Here is a 24,735-nt window from a genome sequence, read left to right as displayed (position 1 = left end):
TCCTATCTAAGGCAAGTGGAAGGAGCTTTCAAAGGATGATCCATGAACATTTCATGTTGGGTTGCTTCTTTGTGCATTTGTTTAAAATAGAACTTCTTATAGATGCTTAGATGAAATTTAATTTTGCATACTTAACTCAATGGTGCAGCTTTAGTATTATGTCCATTTGTGAAGCAGGAACAGGACGCATATAAAAAAAGAGAAGACTACTTGAGTTTTTGGTGGTAATGGAATAAGGTAGATTTTAAATTAGTTTGTTATTTTATGCTGTTGTATTAATATAAATTAGAATATAAGGAAATTTTGTGTGCATACTAGATGGTTAGAATTAGGGTGAATTCTATTTGTGTCAAAATGATGATAAATCTGGTAGTGAGTCATTGTTAATATGGATTATGCTTTGCAAATTTTAAAAATTTATCTGACACTTAGGTTATTTAACTTGAATATAAAGACAATAATTTAAAAAAAATCCAGAATAAAAAAGATGCCCATAGTGAAACCGCTTAGATGTGACTCACTATTAACACTTTAGTGTTTATTACTTTCTAGGTTATATTTCTTGTGTGTGTATTTTTTGTAAAATATGTAAAAAAAAAAAAAAGACTCTTATTTTAAGGTCTGTACTTTTCCCTTTATGTATTTTCAGCGCCAACAGTACCTCCTGTGACATTGGTTGTGGTTCATAGCACCCTATACCATGGATTTATCATCCCCTGAACATTGTGGTTGTTTTCCATCTTTTGTATTAGAAACAGCACAGGTGAACTTCTCTATGGGGAAATTATTAAAGAAACTTGTTTGCAGGTATAAATGTATTAGCCTGCTGCTGAGTTATGAATACCAGATGAGCTCTGGGTAAAAGGCTAAGACTGGGTGATTTTTGTTGAGTTCTTACCTTGCGCAGTCATCCTGCCTCTGCTTCTCATGCAGCATCACATTTCAGCCTTGCACAGCATCACAGGTTGTCATTTGTATTGCAGAGGTGAAGCATTTGAGACAGAAAGTATTAATTAAGAGTAATTAAAAATAGCAATTTTTGCTATTGTACAGGAATTGCTGTAGTAATGAAAAATAGCAATTTAGGGTTCAAAAAGCAATTCTCTACATTATCTTCACTTAAAATACTTCATAGTTACCGAATAGGTCTCAACAAGTGGGATTTGGGATTTGATTATAGAGTCTTCTTATCTGAAGAATTGTATAAAATGAAACCTATGAAATTTTGTTAAATAGCATTTTAACTTTTAGCCTGTTAGGGATCATGAAATACTGTAAACAGGATTGCATGGTTTAGCAATTCAGATATTTATTTAGACTGGCTCTCAAGTCATGGGATTCCATTGTGTGAACTCAGAGGTATGCTCTGGTAAAGATGTGACAGCTGGTAAATCATGACCCAGGACTAGACTTATTAGCATGTTACTATAAAATCCTAAAATGGGGTTCAAGGCTAGTTTTCCAGGAGGGCTCTGAGGGTCTAAGTTGCTGTACCTTAGTAGGTAGAATGACCCCAAAGATGAATGCACTATTTGGCACCTGTAGATACTCACTACATGGTAAAAGGTACTCTGCTGATGTAATTAAGCGTAGAGATCTGGATTGTCTGCAAGTACCCAGTCTAATCCTGTGAACCTTGCTCTGGTGAGTATCAAAGAGAAGTGACAGAAGAGCTAATAAGGAAAAATTCCGAGCGTGAGGATTCAATGTGTTGTCACTGGCTCTGAGAAGTAGGTCTCCCTGTGCAAGGACCAGAGAGAGGCCTCTAGGAGCTCAGGGTAGGTTCCAGGTGACACAAGCAAGGAAATGGGTCCCCTAGTCACACAGATGCAGGAACCAGACTCTGCCAACAACCTGGATGCACTTGGAAGCATCTTCTCTCCCAGTGCCTCCACAGGGAACACAGCTCCGCCTGTACCTTCATTTATGGCCTCGTAAGTCTCTAAGCAGAGGATCCAGCTGAGCCATGCTTCCTCTGCACTCCTGAGCTGTGGAAGTGTGAGATGATCAGTGGGTGTTCTCTTAAGCCTCTCAGTGGGTCATGATTTGCTGGGGCAGAAATACAAAAGTAATACACACTCTTTGTCAAGCAGAGCTGCAATCCCTTGATTCATTCAACAGCAGTTATCTCTTGGATGCCAAAAGCTGCCAGGCCACAGCTAGTTGGCTGATCCCTCTGAAGTTTCAAAGTGAATTTCTAACTCTGAGGTCTGTCTTACATGCATTTGTAAAAGCTTCAGAATTCTGTAGAAATCTAAAAGCATATTTAAAAATATATATAAACTCTAGAAATACCTGCACTGTAGGCAGTGTTAAAACTTTTCAGTGAAGCTTATCGGTCACTTTTATGCTACTGGCGATGTGGGGGCCATGTAGGAGGCATATTATAAGCAGAAGCAATACTGATTGCCAAGGAGTTTTAATAACTTAGATGAGAAGAAGGGTTTAAACAAATGAAATAGTAAAGCAACTAGGGACTGAAATGTCCTTCTATTATAATTTGTTGTTAAGCTCAGCTGCATTACTTACAGTAATGTGGTGATGATGATGATAATGGTAGCTAACCTGCAGGTAGCACTCGCGGTTGCACACCATCCCTGGGTGCTTTATAGGTGTGAACTCACTTCATGCCCACAGCAGTCCTGTGCTGAGGGGTGGAGGGCTGTGACTCTGCCCCAACGCCCACCTCCCCAGATTTCCCTCAAGGTTGGCATAAACTAGATGAAGATTTCCCATTCCTGTTACAGGCTTTTGGATCTTGTGTTCTGCATCTTGTTCTTCCAGGACGTCCTCCCACATTCGCAGTTTTTGTAGACAGACTTCCTAGTTGGAAGGGGTCTTAGATGATCTGGATTCATGCCAGTGCAGGCGTTTCTGTGTAATGTCCCTTGTTGTTCAGTCACTCAGTTGTGTCCGACCCTTTGTGACCCCACGAACTGCAGCACGCCAACCTTCCCTGTCCTTAACGGTGTCTCTGAGCTTGCTCAGACTTGTGTTCATTGAGTCAGTGATGCCATCCAACCATCTTATCCTTTGTTGCCCCCTTCGCCTCTTGCCCTCAATCTTTCAACTTCTATAGCACCTATCCTTTCTGATGGGAGATCCTTACTGTAGATGATCCCTGGAATGTCTAGAGCTATAGGTTATACTCCTGCTGCAGTTTAGAAACTTACTTCCGAAGAGCACAAAAGGGCTTGTAAGGAATGACATGTGATACGAAATAAAAGGCATGCTGAAGACATAAGTTTGCAAACTATGTCTTTAAAGATACTTTGTTAAATAAATCTATTGAAGAATCATTAAATGTGACATAGATGGAAAATACTCTGGTCTTACCAGAAAATGGAAAAAAGTAACTTGAGACATAAAAATTTTTAAAAATATATTGATGTAAGCATAATCAATGTTTTATTTCATTGTCATAGCAAAACCCATGGTGTCCAATGTATACGTGTTTCCTTATAACACTTCATATATAAAATGTTCATCAAGAAATTCATGTGGATGAGCAATTAGGGCTTTGGGGAAATGACTAGATCAAGAATTGTGAGAGCAGCTTTGAAGACTGAAGGAGCAGATTCACCTGCTCTTTTGAAAAGATGTCAGTGTCATTTGCTTGCTCTTTTAAGATTACATTTGGCCAGTACATCTGTAGCATCTTCTGTTCTTTGTGTCATGAAATTGAAGAGATTTCCACAGTAAGGAATGGCCTCCAACTGTTCTTTTTCATCTGTTTGTTGAGATTTGCTCTCCCCCTGTCTATGTTAGCTAGATGAAATGGCAATAATATGCCCAACTGTTCTATTGTAGGCTGACAGATAGGCGACTGCCAGGAGGTTTATGCTTGTTCTCTTTTGTTGATAGTAGATAATTTGGGTAGGAGGCATTCATAAAACAAATCTTTAGAACAAATCCTTGGTCTGGGTACTTCTGAAATTTACCTTCCCATATAAAGCATCTTCTACTGAACTTCACATAGTAGACCATTTCCACTGTGGGTAGCTCTGAGTATTTGAAAGTTTGTAGAGCCAAAGTGTGCCTTTTTGCCACAAGAGCCACTTTAATGAAAAGCCCACACACCACAACAAAGAGTAGCCCCTGCTCACCACTACTAGAAAAAACCCAAGCGCACCAAAGAAGAACTCCCTCACCCAAAAAGGGAGATGTGGAAATAGGTGATACTGAAGACCAGATGAAAAGAATATTATATATGAAATATTGGACATTGGACTCTGTCATGGTGTCATGGGAAGTCTTTGAAGGGTTTTTTAGCAAGAGATGTAATATAAGATTTATATTTTCTATTGGGTATGATGTGGTTTGAAGAGATGTGTAAATGATGTGTAAAAAGAGATGTGTAAATGAGAGGCAACAGTCTGAGTTGGGAGAAGATGGTGGGTTGCATTAAATCAAGGAAACCTCACTTCTTGGCTTGAGATGCTTGGTATATGGTGGTACCATTCACTGCCTGGGTATATGGGCCATGCTGCAGATGTAGACAGTGGAGGGAAGTGGTAAGAAAGTGACTTCACGTTTGGAAGTGTTGAGTTTGAGTTACTCGTGGGACATTTAGGTCCTGGAGGTGGATGGGGATGAGACTTCTGGACCCTGGAAATGAAGATAGATTGAAATCCTGTGAGTAAGTGAGGTTGCCTATGGAGAACGAATAGAAAGAGAAGAAAGTTGAGAGGGCTAAGAACAAACCACTGAGGATCATCAAAACTTAAAGACAGGGGAAAGCAAAGCCTTGAGGGAAGAGAAGTGGCAGCCAGAGAGAAAAGAGAAAAGCCTGGAGGGTATGGTGTCATGGAACCCTAGGGGTTAAGAACAAGAGGATGGGTAACATGCCAGACCCTGCAGTTGAGGACAAGATAAATGAAGACCATTACATCACATCGACTCGAGGAGGCGACCTCCTTGGGGTTGTCCTGTGAATACTGTCAACTCCTCATAACCTAAACAGATGGTACTTCAAACAGTACAATCCAGGTGTTGATCTCTCTGGAGTCCACCATTTCTTGGTGACCTGAATGTCATCCTAGTACTATTCCAAAAGCATTGTTGCACAATTCTAAATAATTTCATTTCCATTGTTAGCTTATACCATGCTTATGATCAACTAAAAATTATCATATCTTTTTAATGTGACCCTCATGCATAGTAGATACATGTACAAGTAGCAGACCTAAATAACAGACTTAAAAAGCGAACTTAAATATAGGGACTTCCCTGGTGGTACAGTGGCTGAAGATTCCATGCTTCCAGTGCAGGGGGCCTGGGTTCAGTCCCTGGGCAGGGAACTAGATGCCACTTGCTGCAACTGAAAGTTCACATGTCGAAGCTAAGACCTGGCATAGCCAAGTGAATAAATATTTTAAAAAAGGAAAAAGGAAAGAACTTACATGTAGGACTTTATTCCACTAGTTAGTTTCAGGTCACTTATGTATGTGTTAATCTTTGGTCAGTGATTATCTAAGTAAAATAAACAGACATATCTGTATTTAGTCAACAAAGTCTTTATGAGATTTTTAAAATATCCCTAATGTCCTTGAAATAAGAATAAGCATATTTTATCATCCTAGCATGCTTAGCAAACACATCTTTGATATGGTGAGAGCAGTTATTAGGAAAACAACTATTTGTTAAATAAACTATTAGGTGGAGAGCAGTACTGTCTAGACAGATAAATAACTTTCTTAATTTTCTAATTATGGGTTGACATTAGCAGGTAATCACAAGATTATTCATGTGTCAGTCCTGTGGCAATATTAACTGTTTAGAACAGAACAGTGAATTTGGAAATGGGAAAATGGGCCACTGAGGAACAAAGAAAATTGTCACTGAGTATGTGGCTATTTCTTCATGGGACAGAAGTCTAGTCACCATCAGTACCCAGTTTATATCTTATCCAAAAATATGTTGATGGCTTTAATAAGCATATTTATTTATTTATCTAGAATTTTAAACCCTGTTTTGGAAACAACTCTATTTGGGAATAAAACAGGAAAGTGTATTGAATTATGTTTCTTCTTACATTTAATTTAGGAAATTGAGAAAACATGTTCTGTGTTTTAAAACATTTTGATTATATTATCAAAATTTAAAGATTTCTAAGATTAATAGATTTACTAAAAACCTTTAGGAAATTTGTGAATTCATGATTTCCTGTAAACTTAGTTTGTAAGGATGGCCCTTTGGTTAGCTAAGACTTTGATCTCTGTTGGTCTGTCTCCCATGATGACCTTCATTGGCTAGCTGTCAATGTTGGTCTGTCCCACGGTGACCTTCGTTGGCTTTCTCCAGCTTCATGCTTGGTTTTCAGGAGCCTCTTCCTCCAGGAAGGCCACCACGTCTTCTCACGTTGACCTCTCCATGGTCTTGATCTCTGGCACTCAGGGCTTGTATTTGACACTTTCTGTTGCCTCTTGAATCTTGTGCTGATGCAAGACTCATTGCATTTGTATTTTGAGTCTGAAAGCCGTATAAAGCCAGAGAAAAACAGACAAAATGCTGGAACTGAGACTAACCCTGATTCTTGTTGAATTTCAGGGCTATTTTGTGAGTAGCCCTGCTGGTTATTAAAGATAGAAAGCCAAAATACTTCAACATTTTAAAACATTTTTAAATTGCTGATGGGTACCCAGAGGAGAGAGAAAATTTTGATATGTGTTTCATCAGTCCCTTAATTATCCTCTATCTAGATATTCAGAAAAGCAAATATACCCTAAGCTGCAGATGTGTTTTGAGTTATAAGGTTCTTTTCATATTGAGTAAACTATGTTTTAAAGTTTAAGCTTCTTTAAAAGCTCCCTTGCAATTTTCCTTGTGATTGGGTCTGTCAAACCACTGATGTTGTAATGGAATCTTACCATTTGATTGGATTATATCAAAATAATAGCTAAAACACAGTGAGGACCATGTTCCTTTACAAATGATTTAAATTAGAGGAGACTAAAATAAAAAGTAAAAATTGATTGTCAGTTGAAATGATTTCAAGATTAAAAGGTGAGTCTTGGAGAAGTGAAGATGTCTTATGAAACAGAACAGTGCTTCTCAACCCTGGATACAGTGTAGAATTGCTTAGGAAACTTGGGAACAGCAGCAGCAATAAATACTGATGGCTGGACTTCTCCCCCAGAGATTCTGATTTAGTTGGGGCCCAAGTATCAATTGCTTTTTTAAAGCTTCCCAAGTGATTCTCATGTGCAGTCAGGTTCAAAATGGATGAAAAGCCAAGCTATTTAAAGAAAGCATTTCTTAGACAGAGTATAGTGATTGCATAGCTATTTGACAAGAGGAAACATGAGAAAAAGATGGAGACAAATCTTCAGCTTAAAATTGGTAGAGGTTTACGATCCATTACTCACAAATCTGAAATATAAAAGCCCTAAAAAACAAAAGGTTTTCATAACTTGCATGTTTGTGTGCTTCCTTGCTCAGTGATGCCCAACTCTTTTGTGACCCCGTGGTCTGCAGTCTGCCAGGCTCCTCTGTCCATGGAATTTCCCAGACAAGAAAACTGAAAGGGGTTGCCCTTTCCTACTCCAGGAGATCCTCTTGACCTAGGGATCGAACTTGCATCTCTGGCGTCTCCTGCAGGTGGATTCTTTACCACTCTGCCACCTGGTGCCAAAATCTAACCTAAACTGAATATATTTAGTAGAAAATCCTGAGACTTCTCCTAGTCTGTCTTTATCCCCTTTGGTATGAATAATCTTACATTTCATTACAGAAATATTAATATGCCTGATTTCTTATTATAAGACTTCACTGAGGGTGTGACATAGGTAGGGTACATTTCTGAACTACATAAAATGTTCAGTCACCAATACAATGAACATGAGTTTGAGCAAGCTCCGGGAGATGGTGAAGGACAGGGAAGCCTGGCGTGCTGCAGTCCATGGGGTCACAGAGAGTCGGACACCACTGACCAGTTGAACAACAAAGGCTTGTGATGGACCGCTGTAAGAATGTACTTCCGGCCAGATTAACAGCAGTGCATTTCTTCTAATTTTCTAGGCAGTGGTTTAGCACCCTCATTAAATAAAAACAATGGTGAATATCAGAGCGTGGCTCTTGGCCATTTTTTAATATACATATATATGTATATATTTTTTGATACTGATCTAAGAAGAGGGTTCCATTTGTGTCATGATGAGAGAAGCTTACATTAAGGAACAGCACAAGTAGATCAAGTAGAAAAATGATTGTCTATAAAAGACTTTTCGGTGTAAAAAACTCCTCCCCCAAGTTAATTGTTGAAAACAGCACATATTTATTGTACTTTCTTCTTCTTCTTTTTTTTTTTTTAAGTGAAACAGGTAAAGTGTTTATTAGGAAAAAGATTAGAGAGAAAGTCGCCACGTATTTATTATCTTCATCAGTTCCTGAGTGTTAGGAATTCAGAAGCATCTTAGCTGGTCGGTTTTTGCTCAGGGATCCCAGAAAGTTGTTATCGAAATGTGGGCCAGGATTTCAGACATCTGGAAACTGGAGCGTTGCTGGGGTGTTATATTTCTTTTTCAGTGCCAACAAGCCCCTTATTAGTGCTTACGAAGAAGTCTAGCCTCTGTTTCTGCAGTTGTTAAAAGTTTACGTTTTCAGAATAAACCTAACAAGTATTTGCTGAAGGAGGCTTGGAGTCCTAATTTGTTCTGAAGATCTCTGCTACAAGTCCCTTCTTAGGGGGAGTGCCTTCTCTCTGGATTTTCCTTGTCCTCCCTCAGGCGGCCTTGTTTTTTTTTCTTTTTTCCCCTCCCCTGGGTTCTGTCTCTGTTCCCTTAAAGTCGCCTCTTCATCCACCTCCTGTGGGTCAGTGCGTGTTGATGGCCCTGAGTCATGGTGCTGAAAAGCTGGTTGCCTCAGTGGAGCTTCTGCCCAGAAGACAGGCATTAGTCACAGTTGAAAATAATGAAATAGTGATTGCTGATGTATCTTAAAAAAAAAAAAAAGGTGCAGGAAGATACTATGTTGTTGTTGTTCTGTCACTAAGTCGTGTCCGACTCTTTGCAACCCCATAGGCTGCAGCACGCCAGGCTTCCCTGTCCTTCACTGTCTCCCTGAGTTTACTCAGACTCATGTCCATTGAGTCAGTGATGCCATCCAGCCACCTATAGGAGACTAACGGGATCTCACCCAGTTTGTGATTTGTTTGATCAGTGCTTCCCCCTTTGTATTTTGGAGGAAGAGTAACCTGCCCTTAGGGTTTTGCTCAAAAATGTTTTCCCTCGGGGGCAGAAATGGGGAAGCTGTTCTACACGCCACCCATGTAACACTTCTATGTCCTCTCTGACTGCAGATGTTCAGGGGGTGTGGTGTGGTACAGTAGAGTGTTCTCATTTATTTTATGGGAAAAAGAAAAAGCTTAGGTTCATTTTTAACTGTGAAGTCCTTGTCTTTCTCACTATCCATTTTTTTTTTTTTTCATCTTCTTGGCTTCCCCAAAAACTGATCTATAGGTTTCTTACTCATCCTTTTTCTCCCTTTCTTTCTCCACCAAATCTTTGCAGAGATGTTTTATATAGTGATGGGAATAAAACATTTTCCTTTTCTGAGCTACTTCTCTTTTGAGTCTTATTTCTAAATCGAGAAAGAAAAAGTGAAGCTCTCATGAAGAGAGAGTATCAGGTATGGAAAACTGAAGGAGGAGAGTGGAAAAGACAGTTTTAAGTGAGCTACCTTCTGCATCTTTTTCTGTCTCTGCTGTCTTCCTATGCCTGAGCCAAGAGAAGTCTTCCCTGGGCGCCCATAACATATTAGGAAGCCATTGACAGGGTCCCAGGGAGCCTTTCTAATCTGTATCTTTGTCCTCCTCCAGATATTCTCCCCTGTAACAGGGGAGAATTCTGAAGAGAGAGGTTGTTACTACGATAAACCTTACACACAATTTCAGATATATAAAATAGGCATTCATTTGTGTTTTATTTTTTTGCTTTTTTACTACAACACATGCAAGTATCTTGTAAAGTCTTTCCTCTGGTTAATCATCACTTATATCTCTCCCAACTCTCTTTTCTGGATAAGTTCTTCAACTAAATTTTTATATCTGTGAACATTTTTGTTTATTTTTTTTTTTAACTTTTAATTTTGTATTGGAGTAGGAGTGGCTGAGCATGCACGCACGCGTGCACACACACACACGCACACACAGCTGATTGACAAATAATGTTTCCAGTGAATAGCGAAGGGACTCAGCCATACATATACATGTATCCCTTCTCCCCCAAACTCCCCTCCCATCCAGAATGCCACATGACATTGAGCAGAGTTCCACGTGCTTTGCAATAGGCCTTTTGTTTGTTACCCATTATCAGTACAGCAGTGTGTACATGTCAATCTTAAATTCCCTAACTGTCCCTTCTCCCTGTCCTTCTCACAGCAACCATCAGATTGTTTTCTAAGTCTGTTAGTCTCTTTCTGTTTTGCAAGTTCATTTGTATCATTTCTTTTTAGATTCCAAATACAAGGGGTTTAATACAATATTTCTCCTTCTCTGTTTGGCTTCCTTCACTCAGTATGACAATCTCTGGGTCCATCTGTATTGCTGCAAATGGCATTATTTCATTCTTTTTAATGACTCAGTGATATCCCATTGTATATATGTACCACGTCTTCTTTATCCAGTCCCCCATGAGTGTTTTTGGATTTCAAACTCCCACCATTAGAGAGGGACTGATTATCTTCTCATTACAGTATAGCTTTCCTGAGGAAGTCCTAAGGAAGCCAAGAATCGGTTAAATCAAGAGTATATATACCCTTTCGACTGGCGTTCATGCTGGCCAGCCAGGGCCGTTGACAGTAAAGCAGTGTGTGTGTGTGGGGGGGGGGGGGTCGGGGCAGTAAAGCAGTGTGTGTGTGTGGGGGGCGGGGGGCCTGCTCTCTCCAGGGAAGATGGCTCCTTGATCAGTGTGTACGGACCCCAGGCAGAGTCCCAGTGTCTCACTGAGCTGCTTTTGCCTTCACATACATCAGTGTAAATTAGATTAATTTCCAGAGCACATCTTCTTTAACCTTGAACTTTCACACTCTGCCTTTAAAATGTCACTTGTATAACACATTAAGTTGCAGGACCCTTCCAAACTCACTACCGCTACCCCTTCAAACCTCCAAAGGTTTCTCAGATATTATCCTCATGTCATCTTTTTTTTTTTTTTCCCCCACATTATCTTTGAAAGTGACTGTGATTACCTTTCTTGGTCTCTGCTTTATGTTCCTTTTTGAGAAAGGATTTAAGCATATATATTCAGGGAAGAGAGAGAGAATGAGTGAATAAGCAAAAATCTGGACAATAAGTGAGGTTTAAGGCACTTAGGATATTAAAGTTCATCCTGCCTGTTGCCATTTCACCTGCCCTGTGTGTGGATAGCATTTGCTTTTATGCAGCATGTTATCTGAAATGGTTGCTATTAAACCTGTCAGGCCTCAAGTGATCATTCATTGTATTCAGAAAGAAGTCCAATTAAACTAGGGTCACCTACCTCAATTTTTCCAGAATTTCTGTATAAACTAGAATCTTTGAGGGAGAAAGAATATTTACCATCTTTGCCACAGTATTGTGCCTGTTTTAATTATTTATTTGCATTATTTCTGAATGTTACAGAGCTATGTTTTTGAGGTACTTCCCATAAAAGCATCGTAAGTAACAATGTTTTCCAATGTGTACATTCTGGCAACTGTTTATAATTTCTTTTTAAAAAGAAGTCAGTTAGATTCTTTGAGGTTTTCTGCCTAAAATTCCTGTGCAGAAGTTTTTCCATATTATTAAAAACAAACAAAAAGATGATAGCAAACTTTCTTATCTCAACAGCTCTTAACTTTGTTTGCAGATCTAAAGACAAACCTATGTTTTTCTTATTCTAATTTGATGTTTTCCCCCTAATATTTTCTTAGGTGCAGAGAGAGCTTGCAGCTGTTATTGCTTTGAAAGCGAGGAAGTCTGGTAAGTAGTCTTTCGTGGGGCTGGAGGAAGATTCTGATTCTTTGGGGATATTTCACATGTCATGTGCTCTGAGCAGTTGAATGTATCCTGGGAAGATTTGGTCCGGAAAGCATATCTCCGTTTGTTTTAAAAATTATTTATTCTATTCTCAAAATAGCACAGGCATATATACAGTTCTTTCAGATTTCACTGCCTGGCTTTATTTCATGCTTCAAGGAAAACTGAAATTCAAAATTAAAAATGTGTTTGCAGCCCGCTGCAAGCATGGGTCTAGGTACCCAGCAAAAGAAAGCAAACCACTTTACATTACTTGTCATAATGACAGAGGAAAATAGATAATGTAATGGTGGTCTCTGTTTTATATTTCTCATCTCAAAGTGGCTTCTTAAAAAAATAATTGAATTGTCTAATAACATTTCATAGCAAGCGTGTTTCGCAGGAACTGATGGTATGAATCCAATTCCTAATACCTTAGGAAGCAATCTGTGAATGTAATAAGTGGAAAGGAAAAGGGAGCTCTTCACTACATCTTGAGGAGAGAAAGTCATGCTCTGCTGAAATTCAGTATGAAACAGACACTCAGTGAGGTAGAGAACACTTGCTTTGAAAAGAAGAGTAGCAGGAGGACCCAGCCCTTGCTGTTCAGAGGAGGTCGGTGCTGAATGGAATGGCAAACAGAGGAGAGATGCTTCGTGGAGAATGTTAAACTAGGCTAAGACTTTTCGGGTGAAAGTACAATGACAAAATCAGCGAGTTGCCAAAGTTTGAAGAAATGCCTGGAACAGAGATGTCTTCAGAACAGAAGTCATACACTTTGCATCTTCCTTTTTCTAGCTTGAAACTAAAACTTTGCTTTTCTCTCGGTGACTTTTGGGATCAAACACACCTTGTTGTGTTTGTACTGTGTCTTTGTTGACTTGGCTGTTGTAGAGGATGTGGAGACTGGACACTATGAAGGTGGTGGAGAAGAAATGTGGGGCACAGTGATCTGGATCCGCAGAGCCCAGGCAGTGCGAATGGCATTAGATCGTGGGTATTTGCATAGGTGGAGATCAAGAGGGAGAAGGGACACCAGGATACAGGTGGTAGGAGGGGAGTCTTAGAAATGAATTGTGCTAGAGCTGCTGTATGTTCCTACAACCATAAGGAGACAGAATTTACAGTCAGAATGAGTGGGGATGATAGTGGCTTGGAGGATAGATTTATTTTTTAAGTTTTAGAAAAAGTTGGGAAAATAATAAAATACATATAGTCTGTCATTGCTGGAGCAAAACAGAGCAAGTAAATAGAGATGGGGCTGGAGAAGGAGGTGATTGCTAATTTACACAGTGTGGGATGGGCAGGCCTCTTGAGCAAAGACCTGAAGTCACTGAGGGGTGAGCCCTGTGGACGTCCAGGCAAGGGCATTGGACAGAGGTGTGCAAAATGTGTATAGAGAACAGCAAGGAGGTGAAAGTGGCTGGAGCAAAGTGAACCAGGCAAAAAGAGGTAGATTTCAGATGTCAGGCTAAGAAGTTTGAACTTTCTGGAGGTGAAGAGTAATGAGGAAGAGTAAGCAAACCCATACACAGTAGACTGTGCAGAGTCAAAGATTGGTATGAAGTTGACTGTTATGCCATGAGATTAACATCTCTATTTTCCTTACTTATTTCATCCGTGGAGCTTGGAATGTCAAGACAACATTGGCAACTTCTCAGGGACAGAGTGAAACACAAATATACCAGGGATGGGGGCATAAATTCATATTTTTATTTTGTCAAGTTCCATGAAAGCCCTTATTGGTAGTTTTTAAACCGTATTGAATTTATAGGTCATTAGATAAGTTTGGCACTTTGGAGATAAGTGTTTCCATTCATAAATCTAGGATTTCATTCCACTTTTTTCACATCTTCAGTACTGTCTTAAAAATGTCCACTTAAAGCTTTGTACCTTTTTTCGCTTAACATATTTTTTGGCGCCTTTGGTTACTGTTATTTTTAGTGATTGTTATTTTTTTGGCTACTGGTATTTTTAGCTTTTTTTCTTTTTTTTTTTTTAAGTTAAGGTTTCTGTCTTTGTCTTTCATGACACTTTTTCTTGAAATAAACTTTACCTTTTAGAGTAGTTTCAGTTCACAGAAAAACTGAGCAGAAAGTACACAGTTCCCATACACCCCGTGTCCCCACATGCCCTACCCCCTTACGGCCGTCATCTCAGAGGGGTGCTTTGTTATAATCAATAGCCTATGTTGACACATCATTGTCACCCACTCTCCATAGTTTAGGGCTCACTCTTGGTACTGTCCATTTTATGTGTTTGGACTAATGTCCCATAACTTGTGTTTATCATTATAGTATCACACAGAGTCATTTCAGGGCCCTTCTGCTCTACCTATTTATGCCTCCCTCCCCCATTTCCTGGCAACCACTTACGTTATTGTCCCCATAGTTTTGCCTTTTCCAAAACGTCACATAGTTGGAATCATAGAGTAGATAGCCTTTTCAGATCGGCTTTGTTCAGTCAGTAATAGGCATTTAAAGTTCATCTATGTCTTCTACTAATGACTTGATAACTCATTTCTTCCTAGCACAGAATAATAATCTGTTGTCTGGATGTACCATAGTTTATGTATCCATTCACCTGCTAAAGGACATCTTGATTGCTTCCAGGTTTTGGTAGTTATGGATGTTATAAATAAACCTTCTGTAAACATCTGTGTGTATGTTTGTATACAGTTTTCATCTACACAGACACGTACATGCACACATAGTTTTCAGCTACTTTGGGTGAGTAGCAAAGAGTGTGATTTCTGGATCGTGTGGCAAGAGTATGTTGAGTTCTTTAAGAAGCTGCTTCTGGTAACTACCTTCCCGAGTGGCTGTACTGTTTGTGTTCCCACCAGCAGTGAACAAGAGTTCCTGTTGTTCTGTATCTTCACCAGCATTTGTTGTTGTCAGTGTTTCAGATTTGGTTGTTTTAGTTTCCATTTTCCTGATGGTATGTGATCTGGAATATCTTTTCATGTGCTTACTTGTTATCTTTATATCTTCTTTGATGAGATTGTTGTTAAAGTCTTTGATCCATTTTTCAGTCAGCTTTCTTGTTTTCTTGTTGAGTCTTAAGAGTTCTGTATATATTTTTGATGATTGTCCTTTTTTGGATATATTTTGCAGGTATTTTCTCCCAGTCTCTGGCTTGTATTCTCATTCTCTTCACATTGTCTTTGAAAGAGCAGAGATTTTTAATTTTAATAAAGTCAAGCTTATCTTTCTTCTCTTTTGGATCCTGCCTTTGTTGTTATAGCTAAAAAGTCATAGCACACACAGAAATTTTATAGGCATATCACATCCTAGAAATTTTATAGTTTTGCATTACATTTAAGTCTGTGATCCATTTTGAGTTCATTTTTATGAAGAGTGTTAGGTCTGCATTTAGGTTCTTTTATGTGTGTGTATGTCTGTATGTCTAGTTGTTACAGCAGCATTTGTTGAAAACACTATCCTTTTTCCATTTTCTTGCCTTTGCTCCTTTGCCAAAGGTCATTTGACCATATTTGTGTGGGTTTATGTCTGGGCTCTCTATTCTCTTCCATTGACTACTTGTCTGTGCTTTTGCCAGTACCACACTGTTTGGATTACTGTAACTTTACAGTATTATCTTTTCTATTATCTATTATCTTTTCTAATTGTTTATTTTTCCTGTATGAGAACCCTTGTTTTTGTGCCTATCAAAAGTGTTGAACTTAAATGAATTCTAATAGCTTGTTTTAAAATTATCTTGGGTTTTCTTTATGGGCAAATATAGTGTCTATCAATTATGACTATTTTATCTCTGTCTTACCAACCCAAGTAACTTCCCTTTTTTCCCCTCATGCTATTTCATTAGCTAGGGTCCTGTGATATATAAATTGAATAATAAAAAAGATAGTTGGCCTTCTTACTTTGTCCCTGACAAAATTAAATAAGTTTTCTGACTAGAAAAATAGGGTAAGCAAAGAAGATCATTTTTAGAGAAAAACAGACTTTTCTGTGCCACATTCCCCAAACCACATCAAATTTGGGAAACAATCTAGGGGCAAAAATAACCAACAAGATGATACTGCAATATTCAAAGAATCCAAGTGTGGACTTCAGGAGATACCCACCTGATTCGTCCTACGCTGTTGCTGCTTGATTTGACATTGAGAGTAGATGAAAAATAATAGTGGCAAAGTGTGAGAACCTAGCTCATAAGTGCTGCTTTTATTCCTTTATCAGATTCTAACTGAACACCTACTCTAGGGCATTGACGGGACAGTGGTGAGCAAAGACAAGTATGGCTCCCTGCTATTTTAAAATCACAATGTTTATTTCATAGATAAATAAACATGAGTAAGTCAATGGCTGTCTGAAAAAGGATAATGTATTACTGTGTAGTTAGGAGGGGATAAAATGAAGAACTATTAAACACAGCCTTAATTAAACAGAATTTTAGCTGCAGAAGGGTACTTTCTGTGTATGCTCATTTTTTAAAAACAAAAAACTATTTTGATTTTTTTTAAGGTAGGATAAAAAGAAATTGGTATACTTCTAATAAAAAAAAAGTATTAATAGTTGGCACATCTGGGGCTTGACAAAAGGAATTGATTGCTTTAATATCTGTCTTGCAGTAGAACTGTTAATTAGGGCTCAGGTGGTCATGCCAGATTTATGTCTCTCTGTGAAGGGTTGTTAAAACAAGAATTAGTATAAAGAAAAAGTTTTCGGTTTCAGCTCTCTGTACAAACAGAAATAAAAGTAATTGCCAATTGATAGATTATATAGATGATTCAAGGATCTAGCTTTGTAAAAAATCCATTTTGTTGTTATTTTCTAAGAAGCTATTAGGATGTGCCTTTAAATAGTTTTCTCCTCTAAATGCTAACCTTAGTGAATGTGAATAGCATTTTAAGGCTTCACACGGTTTTAAGATGTTAACACAGATATCCTTGCACTTGTTTCTTTTTTGTTGAATTGCTATTACTAATTGTTAGACAGGTAGAAGGCAATGGCACCCCGCTCCAGTACTTTTGCCTGGAAAATCCCATGGATGGAGGAGCCTGGTAGGCTGCAGTCCATGGGGTCGAGAAGGGTTGGATATGACTGAGCGGCATCACTTTCACTTTTCACTTTTATGCATTGGAGAAGGAAATGGCAACCCACTCCAGTGTTCTTGCCTGGAGAATCCCAGGGATGGGGTTGCATAGAGTCGGGACACGACTGAAGTGACTTAGCAGCAGCAACAGACAGTTAGAGTCTTAGGGGACATTTTCTTTCCCTTTTCAAGGGAATCCACAGCCAAAGAATGTTTAGCTCTCAGTATCTTTAGATTAAATGAAATTTGTGCCATGGTGGACTTTTATTTCAGGAAAGCCAGAAATCTCACATTGATAAACCTCTCTGGCAGTTTTTATATTTCACTCTCTCTCCTAGTCCATACCTAGTTAAGTGTTTTAAAACTATCAAAAAAATAAAAAATAAAAAAAAATAAAACTAAGTATTGAGGATATTAATGTTTGGAAAACACAGAAGAGGTTCTAGACTCTGTTTGTACCATTAAATGTCTTTGTGACTTTGGTAAAGGGATTCCAATTTGTACTGTATCATGAGGGGGTGGGTATAGAATGTAGGAACCTTCGTGATTCCTCCCAGCTCCAGTATTTAATTATAATAGTGAGTATTTTCATTAATTTCTTTCATTATCCTTAATGGAGTCACAACCTTGGGAATGTTTTATTCAGGACTCTTAGGGACAAGTTGAGAGAAAAATAAGCTGAAAACCACAAGGGGACTTTATCGGCTCAGGGTATTTGTGGAGCTAATCAGTCTCAGCAGGAGAGAACCTCTTTCCTGGTAAGGCCCACGGGAGTCTTGGTGGGGACTTTGCTGGAAGGATGGAATGCCCATCTCTGGAGCAGTGGAAGCTTGGATGGAGGGCAGGATACAGAGGTTAAGTCCCATGAACTGAGGCTGGGGCAGGTGTGGCTCCCAGAGAAAACCAGCAGAAGAGGGATGGCTACTGGGGCAGAGTACTCACCACAGGAGGAACTACTTGTATTGTCTGAATCTCATGATTCAGAGAGGATTTAGAGGGAAGTGTCCACAGGCTAAGAAGGCTGCAGCCAGTGCAAACCCAGGCTTTCCAACATCCAGTCTGTAGGTTTCCTAGCTACACTGTGTCCCCTCCCTTGTTGTTATGGGGAGTAAAGATGTGGTTTATGGAAAGGCATTCACATTTTCTACTTTTGTTTCTGGAAATGGAAAAGAATCGAGTGAAAACTTACATTTTTCAAGCAGTAAATAGCATCAATTTTTCCCCTCTTTTTCAAATAAATTAGCCAGGGATTCAGGTTAACGTGTTATTTTTGTACCAAGATATTTTATTATTTCTTGGGATGTTAAATATATATATAACATAGAATTGTATAAAATGGGTTTACCTACTGTGTTTAGTTCTAGCTTTTAGAAACATTATTTTTAATAGGCCAGAAAGGATGAGAAGGAAGCCCGAGTTTTACATTCACGTTAAATTGTTTCTCCTAGCCTCAGAAATCCCCGTTTGTTCAATCGTCTTTGATTCCTATACTCAAGCTTAAATAGGCATTTGAATGGGTATGTGATTTTTCCAACTTGGTTATTACTATTTGCTGTACACTGAACTGCATGTTTGTAAAACATTCAACAGGTGACCATGGGATCTGGTAATCCAGGTGAACCCATCAAACAAGTTGAGGGCCTTTTATTACCTGGCTAAATTCCTAGCTTTGAAGATCTACTGCTGGTAACAGTCACTGGTCACCAATAACTTGTTATAGGAACTCAAGCAGTTTTAAGCCCCTTTGTGAGATTGGAGGGGAGTCAGTGTTGACAGGAAGCTCTGCAGAGAGGTTTGAGGTCTGACACAGTTGAAGGGACATGTCCTCCTTCAGGACAGAAGCTTCCCAAAGAGAAGACATCCCCATCGCTTTGTCATGAGAAATGAAATCGATGGGCTGATTATTTTTAACAGTAGAGAAAGGTTTCTCCCTTCTGCACATTTAGAAAAAGAAAAATAACCGTTAAGCCAACGAACTGCTTCTACTTTTACGGTCCTCTAACTTTTTACTTTTTATTTTAATGTAGCACAGTGTTTGACTTTATTCTCTCATGAACACATTGCTCATAAAGGAGCATGCACAGTGAAATGGAATTTTAGAGTGGATGATAATAATAAAGTTAAGGACCAACAAAGACAGACTTAACGTGCTGGTACAATTATTGCTATCTCAAACCCCTTTCTGGTTTCCTGTGATTAACTTGCTATTGAAAAAATTTAAATGCTTTTGAAAGTATTAATAAAAGCTGTAATCCTGTCTGGAATAGTTTTTTCCATCTAATCTCTGAGTGCTCTAATAATGAATGTTCAAGCTAGAAAATACTAGTTTATAATGACAGAGGTCTGTTGGCTGTATTTTAAGCAGTTGAGATACTATGCTTAGTTTTTAGTGATATTTTCAACCCCTTGAAAATTTAAAGTCTTCCCCAACCTGTCCTCATAGGGCGCACCTTCTCCTCTCGGGACTGGTGTCTCCACGTGGTTTGTATTCTGTCCTCTCCTCCTTTGCCGCCTCCTGGATGCTGAGCTGGCTGGGCCGTGGCTCTCGTTCGTGGTCAGCACAGACCCACACCGACTGTCTTGTTAGCCCCACTAACAGATGTGCTATTTAGCATTTGTCAGCCAAGAGGAAAGAAGTAGCATGTGTTTTCCCCCAAAATAATCAGCCCAACATTCTGGTCTTCCTGATTGATTGAGGATCTAGGATGTTTTCCTGAGAAGAAAGAGCTTTGCCTAACACCACACTGATTGTTGAAGTTTGTAAAAATCTCCCCCTTCTCGGTGCTATAATAACTCCTTGTTCTAACATTTCCAGAGGCTCTTCTGCCAGCTGACGGATTTTGTACATTCACATCCCGTCTCCACCAGTGCATGTTCTTCCTAAACAGTGACCAATTCAGTGGTTGACAAGTTGTATCTTTCTTTTTTATTTAATGGCATGAAACCATAATAAGAGTCTTGAAACAGTCATTGTCAATGCAACACAAAGTTAAAACTTACTTGAAAATGTAAAAATCTTCCTATCAAGAAAATAATAGCATCGATAAAACCCAGGAACAATTGAAAATGCATGAGGCAGATGCTTTGTAAATTTTTTCTAACTCTCCCACTGGGATACGAAGAAAATTGCCTTTAAAAAAAGAATCCCATGACACTGTCTTTTGTAATTAGAGCTATTAAGTCAAAATGATAAATAACCATTCAGTGACATACCATAAAAGAAAATAGCCCTTTGCCCTGTTTTCTCCTGAATAGCAAGGTATCTGAGAGCAATCAGCATGGAATTTGGGCTCTTTTTAACCCTGAGGGTTACTTAGAATTTAGGAAATTAGAAAGCAAGGCAAGATGATTTTCTTTTTCCTCCTTCCACACGGTCGTGTCCATTAAGAGAGTAAATGGAACTGATTTGCCAAGGAGGTGAAGAATGGTAATAACCACAGCAGAGAGTACGTGAGAGTGCAAGGTTTAGAGGCCTTTGTTTTAAAAAATGCACTGCAGGAACTCTTCAGCGAAGGAAGGTAATGTTTATAAGGCTCAGCAGACAAAGGGATTTATCACTCTGAACGGGAACTTGTTGTTGTTTTAGGGAACCAGATACCGGAAGGGAGAACTGAGCACTGATGCTCTCCGGTCTCCTGTGGTCCAAGACAATGATTTGACGCCATTCAGATTCTTACCTGTTATTGCCTGTGTCTTATAAATGTGGCCAAACCTTGGGAAACAGCTTTCCGAGGTTTGGAGCAGAGTTGGGGGGAAGGTGGGACAGAGACATGAAGCAGAGACTCCACAGTTTTCTGTTTGAGTGTGGAAAACTGGCTGCCAGCATTACAGCTCCTGGGAATATGTTTTCTTTGAGGAAACTAGATGAGTGTAATGAGTGTACCCTGTGCATAAATTCAATATTCCTTCTACACCCAAGGTCAAATGAAAGTTAATGACCATTTGCACACCAGAGATCTGAAACCCACATTTTATTTCTTTCTCATAATGACTGAAAAGCATAGCAATTTATATTTAAATTGATTTAAATTTCAAAGCATAAACACAGAGGTCTCCCTGGTACCCTTTTTTCACCAGTGAAACTTCCTGGTAGGGCTCAACTTTCATAAAAAATCCAGCCCCATCCCATGCCGGCTCCCCAGTGTGGACCATTTTTTTGTTTTCTGTGGAGCAGCCCTGTTCCCACCCTGCTGGGTTAGTGACACCAAATTAGAGCCCAGCAATGCAATCAAAACCACTTTCTGTAATGATTTAGGTTTTGCATTTGTTGAGTTAATTAGCTGATTGAGGCAACTAATGGGTGTCTTTAATAAACTGTTGATGGGGTGGCTTCTCTAGAGCCTGCCAGCTCCTTTGTTCTCGGTCTTCTGGGGTTTGGGAGCTGCTTCCCAGAAGAACATATGATATATGCCACCCTGAGTCTGGAGGCCAGCCCAGGAGGCTAGTATGCTAATTACCAAGTGCCCCAGAAGGACGAGCATCCACTTAAAACCCTGTATCTGACCAATTCTGTGTGCTTGAATGAAGTTTTACATGGAGGGGGTTGAGGTGCATGGGTGAGGGGGTGGGGAGAGTGACCTGTGATCCATTTTTACAATTAAAAATGCTATGATTGCTTCTCTGTATACACCCAAGCTACAAAATAAAAGCAGTTAGTAGATGTTTTAAAATATTAGAATAGTTAAGGAAATATTACAAGAACAAGATGACTAGATAATTAAATGGGAAGGTATATAAATGGCTAAAATGGTGTCTTATGAACTAAAATATTCCTTAAGTATAGGAATTCTTGTTGTATCCTGTTTTTACAAAGTTATGAAATTCTGTGGTCTGGTGAACACAGTCTGCTACCAAAATCTGGCAGTCTTGGGCATGTAGTCAGAAAATCTGGGCTGTGTTCACTCTGGCAAGTCACTGGCTCCCCTCAGCCTCAGTTTCTATTTTTTTTTTTTTTTTTTAATAAAAGGAAGAGGCTGGGCTTGGTTGATGCTGGAGGGCCATGCTGAGTCTGCAGGTCATGCCCTCAGTGCCAAGTATTAGGTGGTATTCCTTGCTGTCTGTTTAGGCAAAATGTAAGAATAATAACTGCTGATAACTTAGTATCTTTTCGAAACATTTTTTCTTTTTTTGACTTTTCCCTTAGTGAAGATCTACAGATGGGCCCCTTCCCCTCCTTTTTCAGGGAACATTTTCTGCTATCATTTGTATTGACAAGTAAGCACACTCGAGGGAAATCTTTGTCTTGGCCACATGACCCAGCTATTGTCCATCATTCGTCACATTAAAAGTCTAATTGTATAAACAGCCATGAAAATGGAGCTGTTCTCAGTAAAACTGAAAATGACATAGGCACAGTGTGTGTAAATATAAGTTAAATAATGTGCCATAGTATGTAATGCAAAGTACACAATTTCATTCAGCTGAATTATACTAGAAAAAGTGAGCCAGTTATGATAAAAGTGAAATTTATGTCACACACTGTTCTTTCTACTTACTGTGACACATAAACACTTAACATTCGAGAATTTCTTAATCAGACATTGTCTTTGTAAGTGGCTAGACAAATTGTGGTTCTAGCCACTTGCAATTTTCAGATAGTTGTAATAATATTGCATTTTAATTCTTTTTTTTTTTTTTTTAATTCTACAGTGATATCTGCTTTTGGAATGAGACTGATGATAAAAATTTTGGAGACAATGAAGGCTTATATTTACAACTTCAGTGATACATTTTGACATAAGTCTTTTTGGTTGGAGATGAGGAAACAGATGGATAGATTATTTTTTTAAATAATTTTAGGTTTCCTTCTGAATGGTTGCATCAGAATTCCTACTTAACTAAATAAAATTTTCATTTTCTAAAGTTCCTCAAGTTTAGTTGGACAACTGCCCAACTTTTCAATGTTTCTTGACCTGGGTGGAAATTTTGTCATGTGAATGGTAACAGAATTAAAAGCTCTCATGGCATTGGCAGTAAAGCCTTTGTAAATGAAGAGAAGTACTACCAAGCTTTATTTAGTGGGCAGACTCAGGAATAAGCAAATATTCCTACTGAAGTTTCTATGCTAAACTTACCAGGAAGACCTTTGGGTGGGGGAGGGAGGGCCCACTAGTTTAAAGAGGAAGTGAATTTAACCTTGGCTTTGAATGAGTGCCCATGATCCACAGCCATATCCTGATAAATTGTGGGCAGGACCACAGGTTGACAGGACTAAAAGGTTTGTCTGGTTCTCCTTTTGCCAGAAGGGGGCTAACTTCTGTGTGTTGAAAATGCAGATACAGAATAGAAACAAAGCATTTGCCTTAAGACCTATTAAAATTAATGGAGAAAGCTTATATCTTATCGTATTATTGTTTTCTGGTAGAAAAATGTGAGAAATTTGAGATTGAGGTTATCTTTATACCATTAGAAACAGACGGAAGCTTTTAGAAATGGGGCCTATTTTTCTTCCACTCTAACTGAAATAGAAGAGCTTGACAGATGCAATTGCCATCTTAGTTCTTATGTTCTATTCTCTTCATTTTGATTTTTAGTTTTGTTTTCATATGTTTAAAAGGCCCATTTCCATATCCTAGTTCTGAAGGTAGAGCAGGGTAAAGGTTCTTTTTTTCTGCCTGAGGGAGGCCTTATAGAGCAAACACAAATTTATCGAATAGTAGTAAGAAAACAAATTTCCACCTTCAGGTAGGGGGAATTAGCAGGGATTAGAGGTCATCCATAGGCCGTGGCTGGAAACCTCTCTTGCTACAGTGGAGGAGGGTAAGGGTGTTGTCCCAGCAGCCTTCTGGCCCAAGGAATGTCTGTCCACCTTGTCTGGTCAGGGGAGGAGCAGATTTCATCCTCTGCTCTCGTGGTGTTTGAGCAGCACACCTAGGCTGTAGGCTTGGTCACTGGGCACCTTGGACCTTTCAGTCATCTCAGAGTCATCGCCGAAACTAATTACTGGTGTGGAATCCAGGCTTATCGTTTGTACCTGAATCCAAGTTGTTGAAGCTGCTTCATTTTGCTAGTAACATTAGGCCTACTTAAGTCAACTAATTTCAGGGTTAATCTTGTAATCAAGTGAACAGTTTCAACGAAAGATTACATTTGTGTGAGTGGTCCAGGTCCTTCCAAGGGAATTTTCCTGGGGCCTGCTTTAGTGCAGTTTTTCATTACCTTGATATTTCAAGAAGAAAGTCAGACAAATAAAATAGCTGTAGTTTCTATCAATTGTATATGAAAAATCAAAATACATATGCTTTTATTTGAGAGGAAAGATGGCTGGCTTAGTGCCTTCAGCGTGGATGTGGAAAGTAGTCTATCAGCCAGTGCTAGTGCTGTATCAAAACTTTTTTCTTTCCACGTTTATCTTGGCTAGGTTTTCTTATCTGGTAATCTTATGGGATTATTTTAGTTTACGAACCATTAGAGCACTTATACTAATACTCCAAAATGGCAACAGATTGTCAGAATTATTCACTGTGGTGAAATGTAGATGGGAAACGCTTTCTTCTTCATTTTCAACAACTGTGCTGTATGGTCTTACCTACTGCCAGTGAGCTTCTAGATTTCAGCTGTTTCTGATTCAAACTTTCTTTGTGGTAAGCAGTCTGCTCAGGATGTTGGTCTTGCCTGAGCCTAGTTTAAATCTCCCTTCTTGGGCCACCTAGTTTCTGGCATGAGAGGGTCCTGTGGTGGCGTGGGCTCCTCTGGTCTCTGCAGTG

At 39.1% G+C, this 24,735-nt stretch overlaps 1 protein-coding gene across 2 annotated transcripts in view; it reads left to right on the top strand.

The window, feature by feature from the left end:
- The window catches only part of RAPGEF5 (Rap guanine nucleotide exchange factor 5), a 232,784-nt gene that overhangs the window by 80,028 nt on the left and 128,021 nt on the right, over positions 1-24,735 (top strand). For both annotated transcript variants that reach the window (XM_043871607.1, XM_043871605.1), the window contains exon 7: positions 11,890-11,938. In XM_043871607.1, the coding sequence (XP_043727542.1) occupies positions 11,890-11,938 (49 nt within the window). The remainder of the gene's footprint in view (positions 1-11,889; positions 11,939-24,735) is intronic.

The sequence above is a fragment of the Cervus elaphus genome, chromosome 18 (genome assembly GCF_910594005.1).
Source record: "Cervus elaphus chromosome 18, mCerEla1.1, whole genome shotgun sequence".
NCBI classification, from domain to species: Eukaryota; Metazoa; Chordata; class Mammalia; order Artiodactyla; family Cervidae; genus Cervus; species Cervus elaphus.
The sequence above is the reverse complement of the archived record's forward strand: the minus strand, read 5'-3'. Positions and strand labels throughout refer to the sequence as shown.